This window comes from Asterias rubens, chromosome 13, assembly GCF_902459465.1.
Source record: "Asterias rubens chromosome 13, eAstRub1.3, whole genome shotgun sequence".
Classification (NCBI taxonomy): domain Eukaryota; kingdom Metazoa; phylum Echinodermata; class Asteroidea; order Forcipulatida; family Asteriidae; genus Asterias; species Asterias rubens.
Window position 1 is genome coordinate 12,401,407 of NC_047074.1, and position 20,841 is coordinate 12,422,247.

The window sequence follows — 20,841 nt, forward strand, 5'->3', positions numbered from 1 at the left end:
GAATTATTCGAAATGCTGCCACCAACCGATCAAATTTTTACAGTCGCGAATGGCGCAGCTGCAGGAAGCAGAAGGTAAAAATTAAAAATTTCGTCAAGAGTTTATTTTAAATTAACACTGAATTCTCCTGTTTTTTGCTCGAACCCAAAACTGTGTCTATATATTGTTTGTAATGTAATGTTCAGTGCGTGTTTGCAACTCTGTTGAATAAAGCATTCAGTGCCAATAACCAAATCATTTGAGGCAAACAATTTTGATAAACTGAAATTCTTTAGCAGACGACAAAATCACTAATCATATCAGGTGTGTAGACTGTATAGCAGTAGCCCCGGTAGGACGTCAGTCAGTCCAACCTGGGCTAAGATAGTAGTAGTGTAGTGAAGTTCGGTGTTTTTATGATAATTACTGGAGAGTTAAGTGGGAAGTGTTCACAAACTCAGTACCAATATTATGAAATATGAATTAAAGGAAAGTTTTGATTACACGTTTTTCACATTTTTGCGCAGATTCATTCTGAAATCCGAGTCTTTTTTGTTGAGTTGAGAACTTTCCTGATAAGTGAGTGATATATTTTTTGTATAGACATGCTAGAGTGATCTTCATAACAACAGTCAACAGTTGTTTCTGAAGGGAAAAGTACATAGAAACAACTTAACTCTTTCTCGTTTAAGTTTTTAAAAGAGCTTGTTATTTTATTATTTAGTCATCTTAAATGTCTTAACATTGGCTTCTCTTACATTAATTTAATTAAATAATGACTTACTGTTGAATGAAGACATGTTATTTAGATTAATAAATAACAATTGTTATCATTCATCGTAAAATGTCAGCTATTTTAGTTGTACCATTTCTATTTCACAGTATCTTGCATCTCACCAGCTCCCTGGAACAGACTTTGCAGTAATTAAAACCTATGTGCAATGTCCATGGGGGCGTTGCGGTTGTTGACGTTGGGGCAAATCTGCACAGCGTCAGTCTCCAGACACGGCAGATTCAGCGGATGGTCATCACTGAATGTCAGAGCTCTCGGATCAAGCAATGTCCATAGAAACGACTTTCTGACAACTCCCATCTTTTATGTCAATGCAGGTAAAATCAGGCCATATCCGAATTGGTGGCTATAGATAGCTATGGCTACGACTGTTGTGAAGGGTTTTGCTAGGGACGACCTATATACTTCAAGAAACGATGACACAGAAATCTAGCTGTAGCTGTAGCCACCATTTCAGACAAGGCCTAAATGTAACTGAAGTGTCCAATTTACTAGAAATCCCAGCCCGTCCTCAGAACAACCCATTCCCCGATACTCCATCCCTAATCCCATTCCCCGATACTCCATCCCTAATCCCATTCCCCGATACCCCATCCCATTCCCCGATACTCCATCCCTAATCCCATTCCCCGATACCCCATCCCTAATCCCATTCCCCGATACTCCATCCCTAATCCCATTCCCCGATACTCCATCCCTAATCCCATTCCCCGATACTCCATCCCTAATCCCATTCCCCGATACTCCATCCCTAATCCCATTCCCCGATACTCCATCCCTAATCCCATTCCCCAATACTCCATCCCTAATCCTTTAAGACTCTCTTCTTATCACCCAGTTCCTCACATTGGGCATCTCTACTCCGCCTTAATCGCAGACTGCGCTCACAGATGGCAGCGGATATCTGGAGCGGAAGGGACAATTTTCTCGACGGGAACGGATGAGCACGGTCTGAAGGTTCAACAGGCTGCTTCCCTCGCCGGGAAAGAACCTTTGGAGTTCTGTGACGAAGTCTCGCAAGAATTTAGAGTGAGATTTGTTGTTATTTTGAATTTGATGGGATACATGCTTGCCTGGAATTCCTGGCCTCTGCTGCCGTGGTCTTGGCTTTGGCTTTGGCTTTCCACGACTATAAGAACGTCTAATGGAAGTGCGCTATGCAAATGGAAAAAACCCTTGCCCTTTTTATCGGAGGGTACATGTAAACCATCAGTAATTACTCCGAAAAATTAATGACCTTAAAATTATACTTGGTAAAGAGGACTGGAAAGCTGTTGATATTATAAAACATTGTTAGAAACAACACCCATTGAAGTCATACGATTTTAGAGAAAGAGGAAATTTTTCCCACACACAAAATTTAATCTGAGAAAAGCTTGGTTTTTATGCTTTTATAATTTAAATTGTTCCCCCTTTTTACCCAGCGGCTCTTCGATACCAGCAACATACAGTACACAGACTACATCCGAACAACAGAAAAGCGACACCACAATGCTGTGGACACATTCTGGGTAAGAAATTTCGATTTTGTGAACCTCTGAGCATTAGTTATTTCATCTAGTCGATCCCATAACATAGGATGCGTTCGATTAGCTTTCCTGGGTCGACCCCGGTCTGCCCCTGGTACGTTAGAATAGCTTTGAAGTCATTCCAGGGGCTCACCCCAAGTGCCCTGCTTGTGGAGTGGGTCACTTGGGGCTGGCCCTAGGTGCATGACACCACCACTAGAGGGCGAGTGATCGTTCGATTAGCTCTTGTCAGGGGCTCACCCGAATGAGCACCGCGATGCCAACCTAGGGAAGCTTAACGAAAGCACCCTTAATAACACTTCGTTTCATCACATCTGACTTTCCTGCAGACCACGCTGCAAGACAATGGCTTCATCTACAAAGGGGAATACGAAGGCTGGTACTCAACGTCAGATGAGACATTCCTCAGCTCACAGCAGGTGGAGGATGGTATCGGCAAAGATGGTTCAAAGGTCAAGGTGGGTCTTCATGTTTCCTCCGAGGCAAAGAGAAGAAATTATTTCACGAAGGAGTTGAGGGATCAGTCTCAATGTTCAGAGAGTGTTTTCTGTTTATCTTTTGCTTGTCTCTCAAAAACAAACAGAACACACTTCTGGAACGTTATTATTACAATATTTTCTCAAAAGCATTTAGTAATAAAGACCCTGTTTGTGTAGTTTTTGGTTATCATGCCTATAATCAAGGCAAGCCAAAAAGCAGAGGGACAATGTAGTTTGTTTTTTACCCTAACCTTAACACTGATGTGTAAAGCACTGTATACTTTCCCGAGGGAGTTCTAAAAAATTAATTCACAGGCAAATCAATCGGATGGGATTCGAACCCCAACCTTTGCATTGCTAGAGCAGATGTCTTAGGACTACACCACAGTGCTGGCCTGGTGGCTAGACACTAGAGGCAGTTCATATCCAGAGAGCCTATAGAGGACAGCACTTATCGTTATCGATCGCCATATTTGATGAAAAACAATGGAAAGGTGCACACATTATCGTGGCGCACAAGTCTCAGCCAATGATAGCCTTGCACGTGTGCACATTTCTTCAAGTTTGGCGGTCGATGACGCTTAGTGCAATCCGCCTATAGTCAGAGTCTCTCTTCTCATTCCTATAAACCTAAACAGGTCTCAGTGGAAACTGGGAATCCAGTGGAATGGACTTCAGAGACCAATTACATGTTCAAACTCAGTGACTTCTCAACCAGGCTCCTGGAATGGCTGGACAAGAACCCTAGAGGTAAGAGATTCGATCCTTGCCCTCGATCAAAAAAATATGTGTGAACTATATTAGACATTAATCTTATTTTAGAAAACAGAAATAGCTGTTGCAAACTGCTAACCAACCAAGAGCTATGGTGCTTAACAAGAGCTATGGTGCTTTGAAATTAAGACTCGATTGCTTTCCACTAAACTATCAGGGCCCAATTTCGTGGCTCTGCTCATCGCCAAATGCTGCGTTTACGATCACCAATTCCGCTTACTGTGCAAGCGCCGAATTACTGCGCTAGCATTGTAAACAAAAAATGTGGAGTACGCATGCGCAGACGCAAACATTTCCTGCTAACCTGTGAAATACGCTTGACGTAAGCGTGAAATTCCCTGCTTCTGTAAGCGCCGATACTTTGCGTATGGTAAGCAAAGCCATGGAATTGGGGCCTGTACATGTTCCGTTGTGAATGACATTCCGTAATCCTTTACTCTCTTCCTTAGCGGTGTATCCACCAAAGTTTCACAACATGGTACGTCAGTGGGTACAAGATGGCCTGCAAGATCTTTCTGTCTCAAGACAGCGAGACAGATTACAGTGGGGAATCCCCGTCCCTGGTGACTCATCTCAAACAGTAAGACAGTTTTCTTTTTTTATTTCAGAATGCATTTATGAGCAATGGAGAGCTGTTGATAGTATAAAACATTGTGAGAAATGGCTACCTCTGAAGTAACAGAGTTTTTGAGAAAGAAGTAATTTCTCACTGAAATATTTGAATTGGGAGGTCTCGAAATCAAGCATCTGAAAGCATACCACTTGTGCGACATGGGTGTTTTTTCTTTCATTGTCATAGGTTCGTTATTTTATACATATGTTGAGATACACCAAGTGAGAACACTGGTCTTGGATAATTACCAAAGATGTCCAGTGTATTTAAGCAGCTCTATGAAAATTTGCCCTGGTATGTCTGTCGCCACTTAAAGGTCTCCCAGTCTTACCAGTCAGTGAAAGATGTTTTGCCGATGTTTCCTACTTGACTATAATGTCCACTTTAATGTTTCCAGATTTATGTGTGGCTGGACGCCTTGGTCAACTACCTGACCGTGAGTGGATTCCCTGGTCAAACAAAACTATGGCCAGCAACACACATCGTTGGAAAAGACATCCTGAAGTAAGAAACAAGAAATTTGTATAGAGTTATTGTTTTCTTTGATTTATTGATTGCATCAGCCAGTCAGATACCTCAATTGTATTTACTAAGTTTCTTTTATTTGTCAACAACTCCAACAACGTTTACTTTTCCAAGTTCCTTCCATGTCTTAAGTTTGGATTGTCAAATGATTTAAAAAACACTGAGTATACAATACATTAATGTCATCCATCTTTCGTTTTTCAACAACACTTAGGAAACATGTCATAGAATTATTTCTTAGTTAGTTGTATTGGTAAAATGTTTTACCTTGCGATGTTATGACGAACTGTTGAGGGGGGGGACTTACTTTTGTTGATGTGTTTAGTAACCAGTTACTTTTATGTGCTTGGCAAAATGTTATGCTTACAGGCTCTATGAAATTAAGCCCAGATACATGGGAGGGAAAAACAAGCCTTAAAGCCATTGGACCCTTTCGGTAAACAGTGTTGTCCAAGGCCCACACTTTGTGTACCACAACTTCTATATCAAATAACAAACCTGTGAAAATTTAGGCTCAATCGGTCATCGGAGTCGGGAGAAAACAACGGAAAATCCCACCCTTGTTTCCGCGCGTTTCGCCGTGTCATGACATGTGTTTAAAATAAATCCGTAATTCTCGTTGAGAATTTATATTGTTTTGCTGTTTTCACAAAAAGTAAAGCATTTCATGGAATAATATTTCAAGAGAAGTCTTTCACCATTGCCTTCTGTAAACCCTGTAAGTTATTTGTAAATCTGTGAACTTTTTTTTTTTTTTCTGAACCGAAAGAGTCCAATGGCTTTAAATGCATTTCTTTGATCTTGTGACAATTTGTTTTATTACTTGTTTCAGGTTCCATGCAATCTACTGGCCTGCGTTTTTAATGGCTGCTGGTTTGTCTCCTCCTAAATCCATAGTCTGCCATTCTCACTGGACCATGGGAAACTTCAAGGTAATGGGGTGGCATGGTTGGCTTGTGCGTAAAGCGCTCGCTCGCCTCTCACCAAGATGACCCAGGTTCGATTCCCGGCCAGGGCCATATGTGAGTTGAGTTGTGCGTTGGTTCTCTGCTGTGCCACAAGGGTTTTCCAGACCATCCGGTTTTCCTCCCTCGGGAAAAATCAAACACTTTCGATCTTGGCTGTGCTCCGTGGTCATAATGGGTTGATGTGGCTGGCAGCTAAAGGCGCCCTTGAAGCCTGCTTCTCGAACACGTGGTAGCCGTGTCTTTCGCAATTCAGCTCTTAGCTGCGAGTAAGGATGATTAGCCCCCAAACTGTTGTAATAAAGTCAGGCATAATATTCATCCTTTGGTGTCCGAATTTGTTTTGCCCTTCGAAAAATCAGAAAAAAACTGTGATGAAAAGCCTGAAAAGTGTCTTCCAGCCAACTCATATACAACATTACTTGTTCTACCGCAATCATTGTGAAGTCAGCAGTAAGCTTGGCCAGATTGGAACCCACAACCCTGTGATTACAAGTACTGCAGTCTAACCACTCGGCCCAGTGACAACATAGCATAAAGTTTGATTTTTAGTGGGTTTTTTTTCATTTGAATCATAAAACAACCAAAAAGCTGACACTAACAAATATATTTTGAGTCTTAAAATTAACAAAAACAAGTTTAAAAACAGTACATCAATACACATTTACTGTGAAAACTATCTGGTGAGTCTGCTGCCCTCAATGTCCCTCACTGTAAAAACCATTCACTTAGCTTATAAGTCTTAGTCCGTGTCCAAACCGGCGACTTCAGCTACAGCTAGATCAGCACGTCTGCCAGTGTTAGAGATTATGACACCCCTTACAAATATTCTGCCTGTTCATTGGTTTAGAGCGCGTCACATAACGTGTCTTAATTTTGCTAGACGACGGCCGTGTGATAGTGCATTGGTTTGCCGTGTGATAGTGCATCGGTTTGCCGTGCGCTAGTCCGAAGACTATCACACAGCGTGCAGTACCCAGACGTCCGTTACGTGTACGAGGATGATAAATTAATAGTCTGTAAACATTTCTGATTACATGACACTACATGCAGCACAGTGAAAGGATTGTAGCATTCAGGTCTGTAACTTAATAGTACAGTATTTAGACATGTTTGGGGCGTTATAAAACAAATATTGACTGCTTTTACTCGTGCAATGGTTTAAACTATGACTTCCTCAGTGATCCCCGGAGCATTCCATTTTCCCTCGGCTTCGCCTCGGGAAAATAGAACGCTCCGGGGATCGCCTCGGGAGTCATAGTTTTAACCATAGCACTCGAAGCAGTCAATATTTGTATAATAGGCAGACGTGTGCGATCTAGCCATAGCTGTAGCCAAAGTCACTGTTTCAGATGCGGCCTTAGGGAGTATCTGACCTTTCTGTTTTACCGACTCCTTTGTTCTCAGATGTCAAAGAGTAGAGGTAACGTGGTGGATCCCTTTGAACGACTCAAGACCTACACCCCTGATGGTCTTCGGTTCTTCCTCCTTAGGGAAGGAGTCCTACATTCAGATGGGGGTGAGTCGAAGGAGGATGGTAGATTTACATTCTGTAGAAATTATCACAGTTTATAGTAACCTTTTTGTATCTGAGATACTTTCTCTGAAATGAATACAGAAAATGAAAATGTTATAACCCAGTTAAAGGCACTGGACATCGTTGGAAGTTACACAAAATAATTGTTAGCATAAAAACTTACTTGGTATCAAGCAATGGAGAGCTGTTATGTAGTATACAACATTGTGAGAAACAGCTTTTTCAAGTTTTTGAGAAAGAAGCATTTTCTTGCTAAAATACTTGACTTGAATAAGAGACCTCAGCTGAGGTCTCAAAATTTTGGCATCTGAAAGCACACAACTTGTGCGACAAGGGTGTTTTTTCTTCCATTATTCTCTCGCAACTTCGACAACCAATTGAGTTCAAATTGTCACAGGTTTGTTATTCTATGCATATGTTGAGATACACCAAGTGAGAAGACTGGTCTTTGACAATTACCAATAGTGTCCAGTGCCTCTAAGGATTGGGTTATACTTCTAGTGACCACTCGCATGCTAGGAGGGCATCACATGAAAGTCAGAAGTGGAGAAACTTGAAATACATTCTTCAAATTTCTGATTGTTTGCATTCAACATTTTAAAACCACCTTAGGCTGGCGTTTCGACCCAAGCAGAGTCTTTCTTAAAGGTTAGCAATTCATTTTAGCCTTCAAGAAAGAATTTGCCAAGACACACGCCGAATGTCACCGAGGACATTATTTTGTTTTGCACTTATACCTTTTGGTTTTGGGTAAGACGTTTGCTGCAGCTTATTCTGTTCTCCCAGGTAGCTTGGAAGTAACTTTTATTCTGTTGATTTTCACAGACTACACAGACGAGAAAATTCTGAAACTTCTGAACTCGGAGCTAGCGGATACATTTGGTAATCTGTTGTCAAGGGTGACAGGCAAAGCCTTAAACCCTTTCCAAGTTTTTCCAAAATGCCATGCTGAGCTATTCCCATGGCAACAGTCAAGCCAGCTTGCATCAGGAAGAGCAACTGCGGAGGACTATGCTTTGGTTTCAGCCGTTTCATTATTACCAGGTGAGGGTTTTATGATTCCTGTCCCCCAAAAATTAAAGTTTAATAAGAGAATCAATGTGTGGTGAAGAGGTTTTCAACTAGTGGTTTAATCCCAATGAGGCCTGGTTTCTGATAATTTTACCAAGATGAAGTTGAGGTAAATTATCAAGAACCAGGCCTCGGCGAGTTTAAACCACTAGTTGAAAACCGATTCAACACACTTTGATTCCCATTTATAAATACCTGTTCGGTCTAAAACATCAACACTTTGTGGTCAAAAAGAAAAATAAATGCAAAAATTATAATTGTTCAATGATTTCTTTCAACACAACACCCCTCCAGCTATGAAATGGTAAAGCCCTCTGCTGCCCTCGGTTAAACAACTCAAGGCGATATGAATTTTGTCGTCACACATTTGCAACGAATAAGTTGCATCAGTTAACATTCACTGCGAAAAAGCCACGTGACGTCAAAATTCGATTCGCATTCAAATAAGCAGGAAGTATGAACTGGGCTTTACATTTTGCTTGATAGAGACAAATGGGCACAATTCATCAAGTCATCCTGCTAGAGAAATAAATGAATAAAACAAAATTCATATTCTTGGCAACAAAAATCAAACTTACCTTTGACAACGGGATGGGGAGAGCTGTGCAAGTGGGCACACCTGATGACAAAACAGTTGCTGGCAGTGTGAGCACTTTATGTAATCCACCATATACATAAACTGACAAACCTGTAGAAGTTTGAGATTGATCTGCCATCTGGGTCACGGGAAAATAGTGAAAAACCGATTACACATTTTGCATGACATCGATGGAAGAAAAAAAATGAATAAAACACTCACTGAGCTATAAACTCCAAACGCGAAATTAGATTATTTTATTCTCACCAAATATGACATTTCAGTCATAAATATTTCAAGGGATGTTTCTACTATCATCTTCATTAGACCGTGTAAGTTTGATGTAAATCTGTGATCTTCACGATTATTATTTTTTACCAACTCTGTAACGTTCCTTTAAGATTAACGAAAGATAATTACTGTCAACGTACTCGATTATGCTCTCATATAGGCCTTGTTATTATGAATTTCCAGATTCAGTGGATTCTCACTACAACAACTTTGAAGCCTACAAGTCGCTCGACGAGATCATGTCATGCCTGAGGCAAGCCAACGCCTTCATTCAACGACACGAACCCTGGTACCTCATCAAGGATAAGGATCAAGAACCCTGGCTGGAAACTGTCCTCTATGTTGCCATGGAAACACTTCGGATTTGTGGGATACTCATGCAGCCAGTAATACCAGAAATGGCCAAAAGGCTGCTATGCAGACTTGGTGTTGAGGAAAGCGACAGGACTTTGAAGGACTTGGAATGTTTTCAAGGAATGCAGCGAGTTATTGAAAGTAGACCTCTTGGAGAAGACACAGGGGTGTTATTTTCACGACTTCAGTTTAAAAACCGGAGATGATGACAACACTGTCATATGAATGTATGAAAAAACTATAGAGCTTTATTGAGATTTTGTTATGCAAGATTATGCTATGTGGTAATTGCAACTTTTGGATGACAATTTGAAGCTGTGATGGATGAACAATTTAACTTCATTTTGTGAAAGAAAGTTGTCATAGATTCTGCCATAATAAAGTAATTTAGGAAAGTCTGAAGCTTTTTGCTAGACCAGTATACAATTTGTCGTTATTAAAATGCTACAATAGGCTTCTGTGGTCATCAAGGCCCACAATAAAAATAACAAAGAGAAGCGGTTTTATTGTTTTAAAATACAAGTCACAGAAAATAATTATAAAGTTTATACAGGCCTTCAATTCATTTAAATGTCATGCGAATTGGTACACAAAGGCTTGTTCTACAATTATCTATTTGAAACGAACATAGTTCTGAAAACATATAGATTCAGAAAATTTTAATGTGGCTGCTGAAACCATGGAGGTATAGAATACCCCCATGCTGAAACCTTGTACTTCATCACACGAAATCCAACCCGAATTTTTGAATAGCGCCCTCTGTTGACTAATAATGGAAAGTGCATTAACTGGTTACCAACATTCACCCGACATAATGAATAAAATGCACAGAGCACCAGCCAAATCACATTGGGTGGTCTTTCCAAAACAAGTTAGTTGTTGATGAGGAAACCTACCACGTGCAGTCGATGCAATTTAAATACCAACATAAACAAATAGTTTATTTGATAAACATCAGTGTTTTTAATCATTTGTGAAGAAATTGCTCACGTCAGAAATTAATGAATAAAAAGGGTATCTAAAATGTGTTTTCTGAGTAGTTTATTGAAAGAGGGTCCAAGAAAAGTTTCAACCAATGGACCACCCACGTGAAAGTTCAGTAAATGGCTAGGGAATTAGAAATGCCATTGGAATGTGTGTATGTTCTGGTTGAGCCATAGACATAGAGTTTGTACATGTTTGTGTTGGGCAGAGATTTTGTTTATAATTTTGACATTTCTACGGCATTGTCGTTGAGTTTGTTTAAAGAGGAATTTCTATACTGATACCATGTGTTCGTTATGGAGAGTTTAGCCAAGTAAACGACTGGTAAACTAGTGTTATATCGATGGGAAACGTTGGTGAAGCAACTCGAGTTCAAAAAAGATGGTGAGTAGCCATTTTGTTTTAAAATCTTGTCTAGCCTCTGACTTCGAGTTCGACCTTCGAAGAAGGGCTTACTCCTCCATGCTACTACCATGGAGGAAAACTACAACTACTACTATAGTCATGCTAGTATAGTATCATAGGTCCACTCACTTATTTCTCAATAGTTATGTGGACACATTTCATGCACTTTGGGGAAACCGGTCTCGAAATTGAACATTCGTATTTCATGCAAGAGCATAGATTGCTCGCCGGCTGGCCTGTATGATTGACATCGAGAGCAAAGCTCCAAGATGCATGATTGAACCGAATGTTCAACTTATAACCAGAAGTGTGTGGGCTGTTCAGTGTTGTTTAAGTCTAGGCGCTCCCTACTTCCTTGAAAGGTAACATTAATATCTGGGCCAATTTCATCAAGCTGTTATTATTAATGTTGGTTATTAATTTTTAAAGGCTTTAACTTAAGCAGAAAACATTGCTATGAAAATTTATGTCAAACATAAAACACTAGTGCGTGGATAAAAAAACATGCACAATAAAGACTTTACAAAAAATATATAAAAAACAAAACAAATGATAAACATAAAATTACTCATAATGTTTACATACAAACAAGCAGAAAATACCACATCACAGTAAAACATTATTATAAACTACTCTATCTAGGATTTACAAAACTAAAAGACCACATGACAACGAATGCTCAAAGATCATTTATTTGCTATAAATTATAATAATAAATTGTTTACAGGAAAAATTATATACTGCCACCACGCAGTAAAAGTTACTGTCTATCTTTTACCATGGTTTTTTGATAGTTGTGATGTCCATGATGGTAGTTTGTTTGGTACAATAAAACATTATTGCTCCGTTTTATGAAAGTTTTTGTCTGTTACAGTATTTAATAATCCCGAATTGGATTTTTTTAAAATGTGTCCTCCGAGCTCATTATATATTCATAGCGGCGACGGTCATGAATATTTGTGTAAGGGGGGCAATAATGTTGTACACGTATGGCAAGACAACATCCTGAAATTTAATGTCATATTGGTTTGTGTGCTCTATTGAGAATAATATTGTTTTAAACGTTGACCTTTGTAACACCATTGACCTTCACATCGGGTCAGGCTGAAGTATCAAAACAGCTGGAATTGGGTTCCCCTGCATGCTGTGGGACATTCTGCCATATCTATGGCAAAGTTCAGTAATTTTTTCTTCAATACTTAATTTATCAGGATAAACAAATATACATTCCTTGAATAGAAAATGTAAGTTCAGTAATTTATTTTGTCATCAATACTTTGCTTATTCTGGATAAACATTGAATAGAAAACTTGTTTTATGTTCAGAAGTTTGCCTTCCAGCCTTGAGGAAGGAAAATAGACAGTTAATAGACCAGCCAGGTTCTTATAGTCAAGATTACACATGATGTGACAAAATAAAAGTCATTCTTTTCCTGGACCTCGGGCCTGGAATACAAAGGACACAGATGCCTCTGCCCATCATGGTCTTGGTGCCAGCTGCCCCTTCAAAAGTGTCAACAGTTTTTACAATGGAGTATGTGCCCATTATTGAAAACGGTCGTTCCCTCTCAAACAAAGATTAAGTTGAACCAGGCCTGACAAACATCTTGAATTCACAATTTATTTCTTACACTTCTGTTACTCATCTCAATAGTGGGTCAGATAACAAACAATTACAATAAATACATTATTTGTATATTAAGATACTCCGATTTCCTAAGTTTGTCCACACGTGTGAAACGCACAGTGTAAGCTTAAAACGTCATCATACTTAAAAGAATGATGACATTTAAAAAAAAAAGAAAAAAATCAGAAAAATAAGATTTTCTCCACCCCTATGTGAATGAACTAAAGGTGCTTGCAAGGGGTTGGCATTCCATATGAGGTAACTATATATAAGGGGCCTTGGAGGGGGCGGGGATGGCAGGTGTGGCCCATAGGGCCCGATCTGCTAAGCAGTACTATTCAGTGTTTTGGGATTTTTTTTGTTACAGGCTTTATGAAATTGGGACCAGGGTTTATTTGAACCACAATACATGTGATCATCACTCCTCACACCAAAAGCCCATGCCCCATGCTCCAATGAATAATCTTTAGCAAATAGCTATCTATATACATGGAGCGCACTGCTACGAATTACAATACAAACAAAGGAGCTGGGCTATAGACTGATCCATGCTGAATGAGAAAGTTGTAGGACTGGCATCATCATCCCAGCTATAATAGACCTTCTTAACTCCTCCCAAACACCCTAAGGCTGTACTGAGTTGTTTTACAATAGAGAAATAGCTAGAAGATCATTCATAGCTGTAACCATGGAGGAAAAGTTACGTTATCAAACATTACTTTAAGAAGGATTTGATTAATCTTTGCATGGTGTTTTTTTTTTTGTTTTTTTTGTTTTTTACGCCAAGGCCTTGTGTTACACCATGTAATGATAATCTCTAATGAGTTGGGGTGGGACTGCTGAAAAGGAACCATTGGTTTTCACTCCACGTTTCGATCTACAACAAAATAATAGTCACTTTCGAAGGCTACGTAAAAAATGAAATTCAAGCTATTTCTGAAGAAGAAAAAAAAAAGGAAAAAAAATACTCATTAATACTGTATACTTGCGCTGCAGCAGCCAACTGAACAAAAATTGGTGTCCATGATCGTTGACAAAAATATGTCAAGATATAAGCAAAATGCATTGTCATTTGGGGTTAATTTTTTTTTATAAAATAATAACCACTAAACTGAATAGATAGCGCAGTTTGCATCGAGCATGTTCTGGGGGTCGTTGGTTCTAAATTGCTCTAATAATTTTTTCATTTAAAAAAAATAATGGGCCGGGGTGGGGACCGTAAACTATGTATTTTATTTGGCCATATTCACGTGGGTTTTATTTATTCTTTATCAGTAGGCCCCAACAATATTGCCCCAGTATTACAAACATTTTAAACTTTACAGTTCCATCTGAAAATTGATTAAATAATAAATATTTCCTGGAAAAAAAGAAAACAGAAATAAAAATCAGCTCTCGATGAACATTCTACCCACAAAATATATCACTAGATAGATTTGTCTTGCTCTTTGTAAAGAAAAACATTGAAGACTGTGCAGTGCCGAATGTGCATGGGAAACGAACTTTTCAAAGCTCGTCTTTTTATGTTTGCAGCCCATTTATCAAAAAACTGCACACCAAATTGTCCCAAAGTGTGAGTGGACAAACCTGTGTCGACATTTTCACCAATGACAGCCTAATTTTCCTTTTAAAGGCAGTGGACACTATTTGGTAATTACTCAAAATAATTGTTGGCATAAAACCTTTCTTGGTGACGAGTAATGGGGAGAGGTTGATGGTATAAAACATTGTGAGTCACGGCTTCCTCTAAAGTGCCATAGTTTTCGAGAAAGAAGTAATTTTCAACGAATTTGATTTCGAGACCTCAAGTTTAGAACTTGAGGTCTCGAAATCAACCATCTAAACGCACACAACTTCGTGTTGCAAGGGTTGTTTTTCTTTCATTATTATCTCGCAACTTCGATGACCGATTGAGCTCAAATTTTCACAGATTTGTCATTTTATGCATATGTTGAGATACAACAACTGTGCAGGCTAGTCTTTGACAATTACCAATAGTGTCCACTGGCTTTAATCGAATATGGAACACTTAATAAATCATGAGAATTTATGGTTTCTGAAGATGAGGTGTTCAAGTTTTGGTGTTTCTTAACTTTCTTAAACTATTCTTTAATAGATGTTTTCTAAAATAAACGTTTCTTTAAAAAAAAATTCTTTCTGTACACATCTTGTCATCACTTTAAAGTTGGGGAAAAAAGTTTAATGGTTGTAACAGTTGTTTTTTGTGATAGGCAAGATTATATCTCAACATTAGTCATTTTAATGTAGAAAGGTTTGCGATATTCCATTGACTATCTCTAATTAGTGTTGTCCCGTCCTTCATGAAAAAAAATGGATACAAATATATATTGCCAGTCGATCCCGAAAGTTTTAAGCTTTCATGGTGGTCATTTTTTTTTTTTGGGGGGGGGGTGTATCATCGTGGACAAAATTTCAGAAGCTTCTCTCCGGCTTTGGTTAAAATAAAGGATTGATAATGTTTATGTGGACAAGAAGTAATGTGTTCTTTATACCGAAGGACGTAAGAAAAAGTAGAGAATCACTTTAAAATATTAAACTTTTTTCTTCCAAGTAGTATAGTGATTAAATTTGGTCGTTATTTCAAATGTTGTCATTGAAGTTGAATGCATGGGATACACAGTGTGTAAATAGATGGTATAGTGGTACGTACACATGACATTACACATGGTGTATTGTATACGGATGTACGTGTACGTCGGCAACAAAGGACTTTCGGCTTTGCGCCTCCCAAAGATGTGCACACGGCACTACCTCATTATCTATTTCGCTCCACCTAGTAGTGGTGCTTTCACGCACGTCCGCACTTCTGCTATAAAACCGCTCCGGCACAAATCATCAACATTCATTTCGAACTCACCGAAATACAAGAAACAATCATGTCTGGACGCGGCAAAGGAGGAAAAGGACTCGGAAAGGGAGGCGCTAAGCGTCATCGCAAGGTGTTGCGTGATAACATCCAGGGAATCACCAAGCCCGCTATCCGCCGTCTGGCCCGCCGTGGTGGTGTCAAGCGTATCTCCGGTCTGATCTACGAGGAGACCCGTGGTGTCCTTAAGGTCTTCCTTGAGAACGTCATCCGTGATGCCGTCACATACTGCGAGCACGCCAAGAGAAAGACCGTCACAGCAATGGACGTCGTCTACGCTTTGAAACGTCAAGGCCGTACCCTGTACGGATTCGGCGGTTAAGCTGTGAAGCTTCAAGCTTCTTAAAACCAACCGGCTCTTTTCAGAGCCACCACATCTTCAAAAAAGAGATCAATACCTTGTTCTGTTTTTATATAAATGAAAATAAATAATAAAGTTTAAAATTTATACAACGATTTATAAGACTACTACTGGCTTTTAATATTTATTTAGTACACCAGTATTTACCTATGCAATTTATATTTTTAAATTCAATGAACTGTAGTACCCCTGGCTGGGTACATTCATGGTTATAATATTATGGAAACCATAATAATTATTTAGTAGAATAATTTGTTAAAACTTGGTAATTACCGTAAACAAATTGACTGTCCAAAAACAAAAAAAGGAGGCAGAACTGGGAGAGTCGTGATTCGCAACGCACATGCTTTTTGCCCTTGCTTGCAAGGGAAGAAGTTACAGTGTCGGTATGTGTCACGTAGTACCCGAGTGTGTAAACATCCCCCCATGTACATGTATGTACAGTACATTGTACATGTACCCAAGAAGGTACTGTTCATTTGTACACGTGTATATAATACAGTCTGCTCGCCAAATTACCACAAGAAGAGGGCAAAAAAGAAAAAGTGTAATATTGAGATTGGGACTTCAGAATCAATCATACTCTTTTATAGTGAGTGGTGACGTAGGATTGAAATACGACATTTGGGGTAACACCATGACTATCTCTAATGAGTTGTGCATGGAGGTATTTCTACCTCCATGGTTAGGGGGGGGGGGGGGTTCTGAAAAGAACCGTTGTAACTCGACGTTTCGATCAGTATGCTTCCGATCATCTTCTGAACTATTTTTATTGGGATGTGTTACATGTTCAAAGTAGTGGTCGACGAAATAGTTCACAAAAAAGGCAAATATTGAAATGTCCGCTAAGTGGACATTTTCAACATTTGCCTTTTTTTACTTGTTTAGAAAGAAACAGTAAACCCTTCTGCAATCATCTGTTACCTGACTTTGTTGACAGATTAAATTCATTTCAAACTCTATAAATGTCTTTCATTAGGTAAATTACATAGTTAAAAGATCATATAGATGAAAACAATTCATCGTTGGAAATTGATTAAAAAAACCAACGTCGACTCGAACCTATATTTTCTTGGAGTAGGAACGTTCCGCTAGTCGGATTTACACATGAATCAAAATGTTGTCACAGTCACTTGCAGTTTTATTTGTAAACAATGAAGACACGACTTGTGTGTTCTGTGTAAAACGAAGTATGTTAATTTAAAAACAGGATAGGGATAAAGAATAATTCATTTTGGTTCTAAAACGATGTGTGTCTTCACTGTATACTCAGTAATGTATTTATTTTATTTATTTATTTTAATTCTTCGGACAAAAGCCTACAAACAAACATTATAAAAATAAGCAGAGGCCGTCCAGGGGATCAAAAGCAAAATTAAAATGTCATCAAAAAAGATGTGCCCTCCCATACCTTACTCGTAAAAAGGGTAAAAATATATGCTAAAAGTATATACTATACATAACACAGATATCTAAAAATTCCCTGAGTTCTGCGAACAAAATCAGAGGCATTCCATTAGGACTAAATAATGGCAATAGTTTTTCAAGTAAATTAAATTATGCCAATGCAAATGTACAAAACCGATATTATTATTTTCCCGCAAGAAGAACCAACCTGCATTCGTTCAGTACATGTGCAACATCACAGCCCAAAACGTGTACAAACCTATGGGCACACATACAGCGGGAAGGTTTCACGTCCCAACCAATCACCGCAATGATAGAACTAACCAATAGAAACGCAGAATGGAAATAGCGCCCAATGAAGATTGCCGCTTTGTCCCAGAGGGAACTGACCAATAAACGGGACGCATCGTGTTTGGCGAATCCCTGTGACCCTATAAAAGGGCCCCGCGAAATTTGATTTGGCATTCGTTCGTTACAGACAAACTGAAACAACAACAATGGCTCGTACCAAGCAGACCGCACGTAAATCTACCGGTGGAAAGGCTCCACGTAAGCAGTTGGCCACCAAGGCAGCCCGCAAGAGCGCCCCAGCCACCGGCGGAGTCAAGAAGCCCCATCGTTACAGGCCCGGAACCGTCGCTCTCCGTGAGATCCGCCGTTACCAGAAGAGCACAGAGCTTCTCATCCGCAAGCTCCCCTTCCAGCGTCTGGTCCGTGAGATCGCTCAGGACTTCAAGACCGAGCTCCGCTTCCAAAGCTCTGCCGTCATGGCTCTTCAAGAGGCCAGCGAGGCTTACTTGGTCGGACTCTTCGAGGACACCAACTTGTGCGCCATCCACGCCAAGCGTGTGACCATCATGCCAAAGGACATCCAGTTGGCTCGCCGCATCCGTGGTGAACGTGCCTAAGAAGGGACTTCCCAAATCCCCAAAACCACCGGCTCTTTTCAGAGCCACACAAAGTCAAAAAAGAGAATGATACCAATGTCTGATTTGTAGGATTAAATAATGAAACTAATTCAATGATTTTTAGTACCGAATATAATTAAAAGTTTAAATAAATAATGTTTATAAATAATCAACCTTTTCCAACTGCCTTGGTTATTTTTCTCAGATTATGCAAATACAGACCTCTCATTTAGACAATTATTCTTGAATAACGGATCTGGGAGGGTTTGCATGTATTTGTATGAACATGTTTTGGGGGTAGTTTCAGTTCATTTACCATGAATTTGTTGTGTTCAATAAAAGTATTCAATCTGTGGTAAAAGTACATGTAGTGCCTACATGGTATGACTCGAGTCTAAAAGTGTACATGATGTAGGTCAGCCCTTATAAGTTATACTGTATAGAGAAATTATAAGTTTTTAAAATGCTATTTGGAATAATACAACCTAGCATTTTAACCTCTTCTAGCTGTCGGAATTATTTCTCTCTGATGAATCTGAATATTAAACAAGAAGCTAGTTCAAGAAATAGAGACAATTAAATTCTAAAAACATTTCAGTTGTGGAACAGATTTGGGAAGGGGTTTGCTTGACTTTTATAAAAATGTTTTGGGGTTGCAGTCTTTGTTGGGCTTGTGTTCACATTAATAATATTAATTATCCACAGTCTGCGGACATTGTGTTTTGCGCTCTCTTGTGCCCTACAAGACAAACATGACATCTTTTCTACAATGTACATGATGTAACTCAGCCCCTTGTATTGTACTTTTCCTTACTCTTTTCTTGATAGACCTGTGGACAAGTTGTTAAATTTCTGTTTGCCCTCTAACAACGGCTCTCTAAAAACTATCTTGCATAAAACCCTTTTTTTTCGCACCAGACTACTGCTTTCACCACTACGGACCAATGAGGGAGGGCAGGGTACATGTACAAGTACATGTCATTTTCTTTCGCCTGAAGTTTGTTGTGTTGGAAAAAATGGGTTCAAATCAATAGACCCTTCCCATGAAATATGTAAATTGCACGTAGCGCGTGCGCACTAACGTTTTGGTTTGCTAAATGAGGGAACATCGCGCTGTTTTGTACACGGCTAATGGGTGCGTGACGCAGACGCGATTGCGCGTCTGCTTAGTGCACAACTCTATGGCGTTTGCCAACCAACAGGGTCTGTACGCATGCATGAATGTAATTAGCATATTTCATGGGAAGGGTCCATTGCCATCCGTACCAGTAAAAAAAGAGTAGAGCTGTTTTGTCATGTACATGTAGTGTACATGTAAATCTACATGTAAACACCCCCCCCCCCCAAACGTATAAGACCTGCTGGGTACATGTATACATAAATACCTCTGCAATCTGCACCTTTGCAGCAGCCGATTAAAAAAACTTAACAACATAGCGCAAGTTTGCGCACTAGTTGTGAAAAAAACTGAAGACCGTTGTCAACTTGTTCGCAAAAGGATACTTTTTGCATTCCTTGTTTTTATTTAGCCAAGATACTACACTGGTCCATGGAGGTAGAATTAGTTTACATTTTGTTTCATATTACTACAGTGCATAAAAACAAGAATTATGCTCATTGCAAATTCCATAACTAAACTGTGGGTACACACGAAGACCAATTCCGTGGCATTTCCGGGCAGGCAATACACGTCATAGACGTCAGTGGTCATATGAAACATTTTACATTTTGTATCATAGTTAGTTCATAAAAACAGAAATATGCCTTTAAAGTTTGGTTTTACCCACATACACTGGTGTGTGATGTGATAGCACTGTATACTCGATACTTTCCCAAGCTCCAAAAAAATAGAGTTCTTTTTCTTCAAATAGACCGTATACAAAATAATGTCTGTAAAAATTCTAGGCTATGTGGATCTTGTATTTGTCAGACCCATGCTCCGAATAAAGCTCCGATAAATATTCTCTCAACAGATAGTGAATGTACCTTTAAAAAACAACTGTAAGGTTTTCTTTTGACGCGTGAAGTTCTTGTCCCTATGCGCCTTGAGTTTAAGACTTAAGCATTTTAAACGAGTCAAGTTCAGGCATTATAGTTTTGCTCTCCAGATTCCATTATTTTTACGCAGTTGTTGAATAGTTTAAAGCAGTTTTAGTCATTTTATTGCAACAATATGGTAGAACTACCTACAAAGTATGTATAATCTCGTGGCAACTTTTGCCAGATAAGTATTGACACCAGTATCACACGCACTAATGTCTGCCACACTCGCCATTTTGGTAGTCAATGGTAGGCATGTAAACTCTGCATCGCCTAAATGAGCACTACACTTTAATAATATTTTTTTGTAATTTTTAAGTATTTTTTAGTACTATAATAACATATGGGGACATCTAATCAAAAAATGGCGCAACTAAAAATTTTATGAGGATGACATAAAAAATACGCCTCTCTTAATATTTATGCATGACGTCAAATTTCTTACCCAAAATGAGGTTATGGGCGCACGTCCACCACCACTTGCAGTGGCTGCGCCTATGGCCTCGTTTCGGGTAAGCATTGTGACGTACCTCATGCATAATAATTAAGAGAGGCGTATAAGTCAATAAGGCGTGCTGTAAAAACTCTGTAAAATAGATATATAGTGAACAATAACATTTTCCTCTTTTTACTCTTTTCAGGTGCCAGCATAACTAGATTTCAGAGTGATGGATAAATCAGCAAGATGAGCAGTTGAAATCTATTAGCAATCCATATTGGTGTTAATAAACCCCGA

At 39.2% G+C, this 20,841-nt stretch overlaps 2 protein-coding genes across 2 annotated transcripts; both read left to right on the forward strand.

Annotated features, from left to right (window-relative positions):
* The first annotated feature begins 47 nt into the window (after positions 1 to 47).
* LOC117298388 (methionine--tRNA ligase, mitochondrial-like) lies at positions 48 to 20,826 on the forward strand. The gene is made up of 13 exons (XM_033781633.1): positions 48 to 74; positions 862 to 1,089; positions 1,611 to 1,801; positions 2,197 to 2,283; positions 2,631 to 2,759; positions 3,419 to 3,530; positions 4,004 to 4,134; positions 4,565 to 4,671; positions 5,525 to 5,624; positions 7,065 to 7,176; positions 8,020 to 8,238; positions 9,317 to 10,855; positions 20,747 to 20,826. The coding sequence occupies exons 2-12, from the start codon at positions 921 to 923 to the stop codon at positions 9,691 to 9,693; spliced, it is 1,734 nt and encodes a 577-aa protein (XP_033637524.1). The 5' UTR covers positions 48 to 74; positions 862 to 920; the 3' UTR covers positions 9,694 to 10,855; positions 20,747 to 20,826.
* On the forward strand, positions 15,400 to 18,148 carry LOC117298744 (histone H3, embryonic-like). The gene is made up of 3 exons (XM_033782063.1): positions 15,400 to 15,706; positions 15,935 to 15,947; positions 17,636 to 18,148. Exons 1-3 carry the CDS (start codon positions 15,400 to 15,402, stop codon positions 18,063 to 18,065), a joined length of 750 nt encoding a protein of 249 aa, XP_033637954.1. The 3' UTR covers positions 18,066 to 18,148.
* Positions 20,827 to 20,841: the final 15 nt, after the last annotated feature.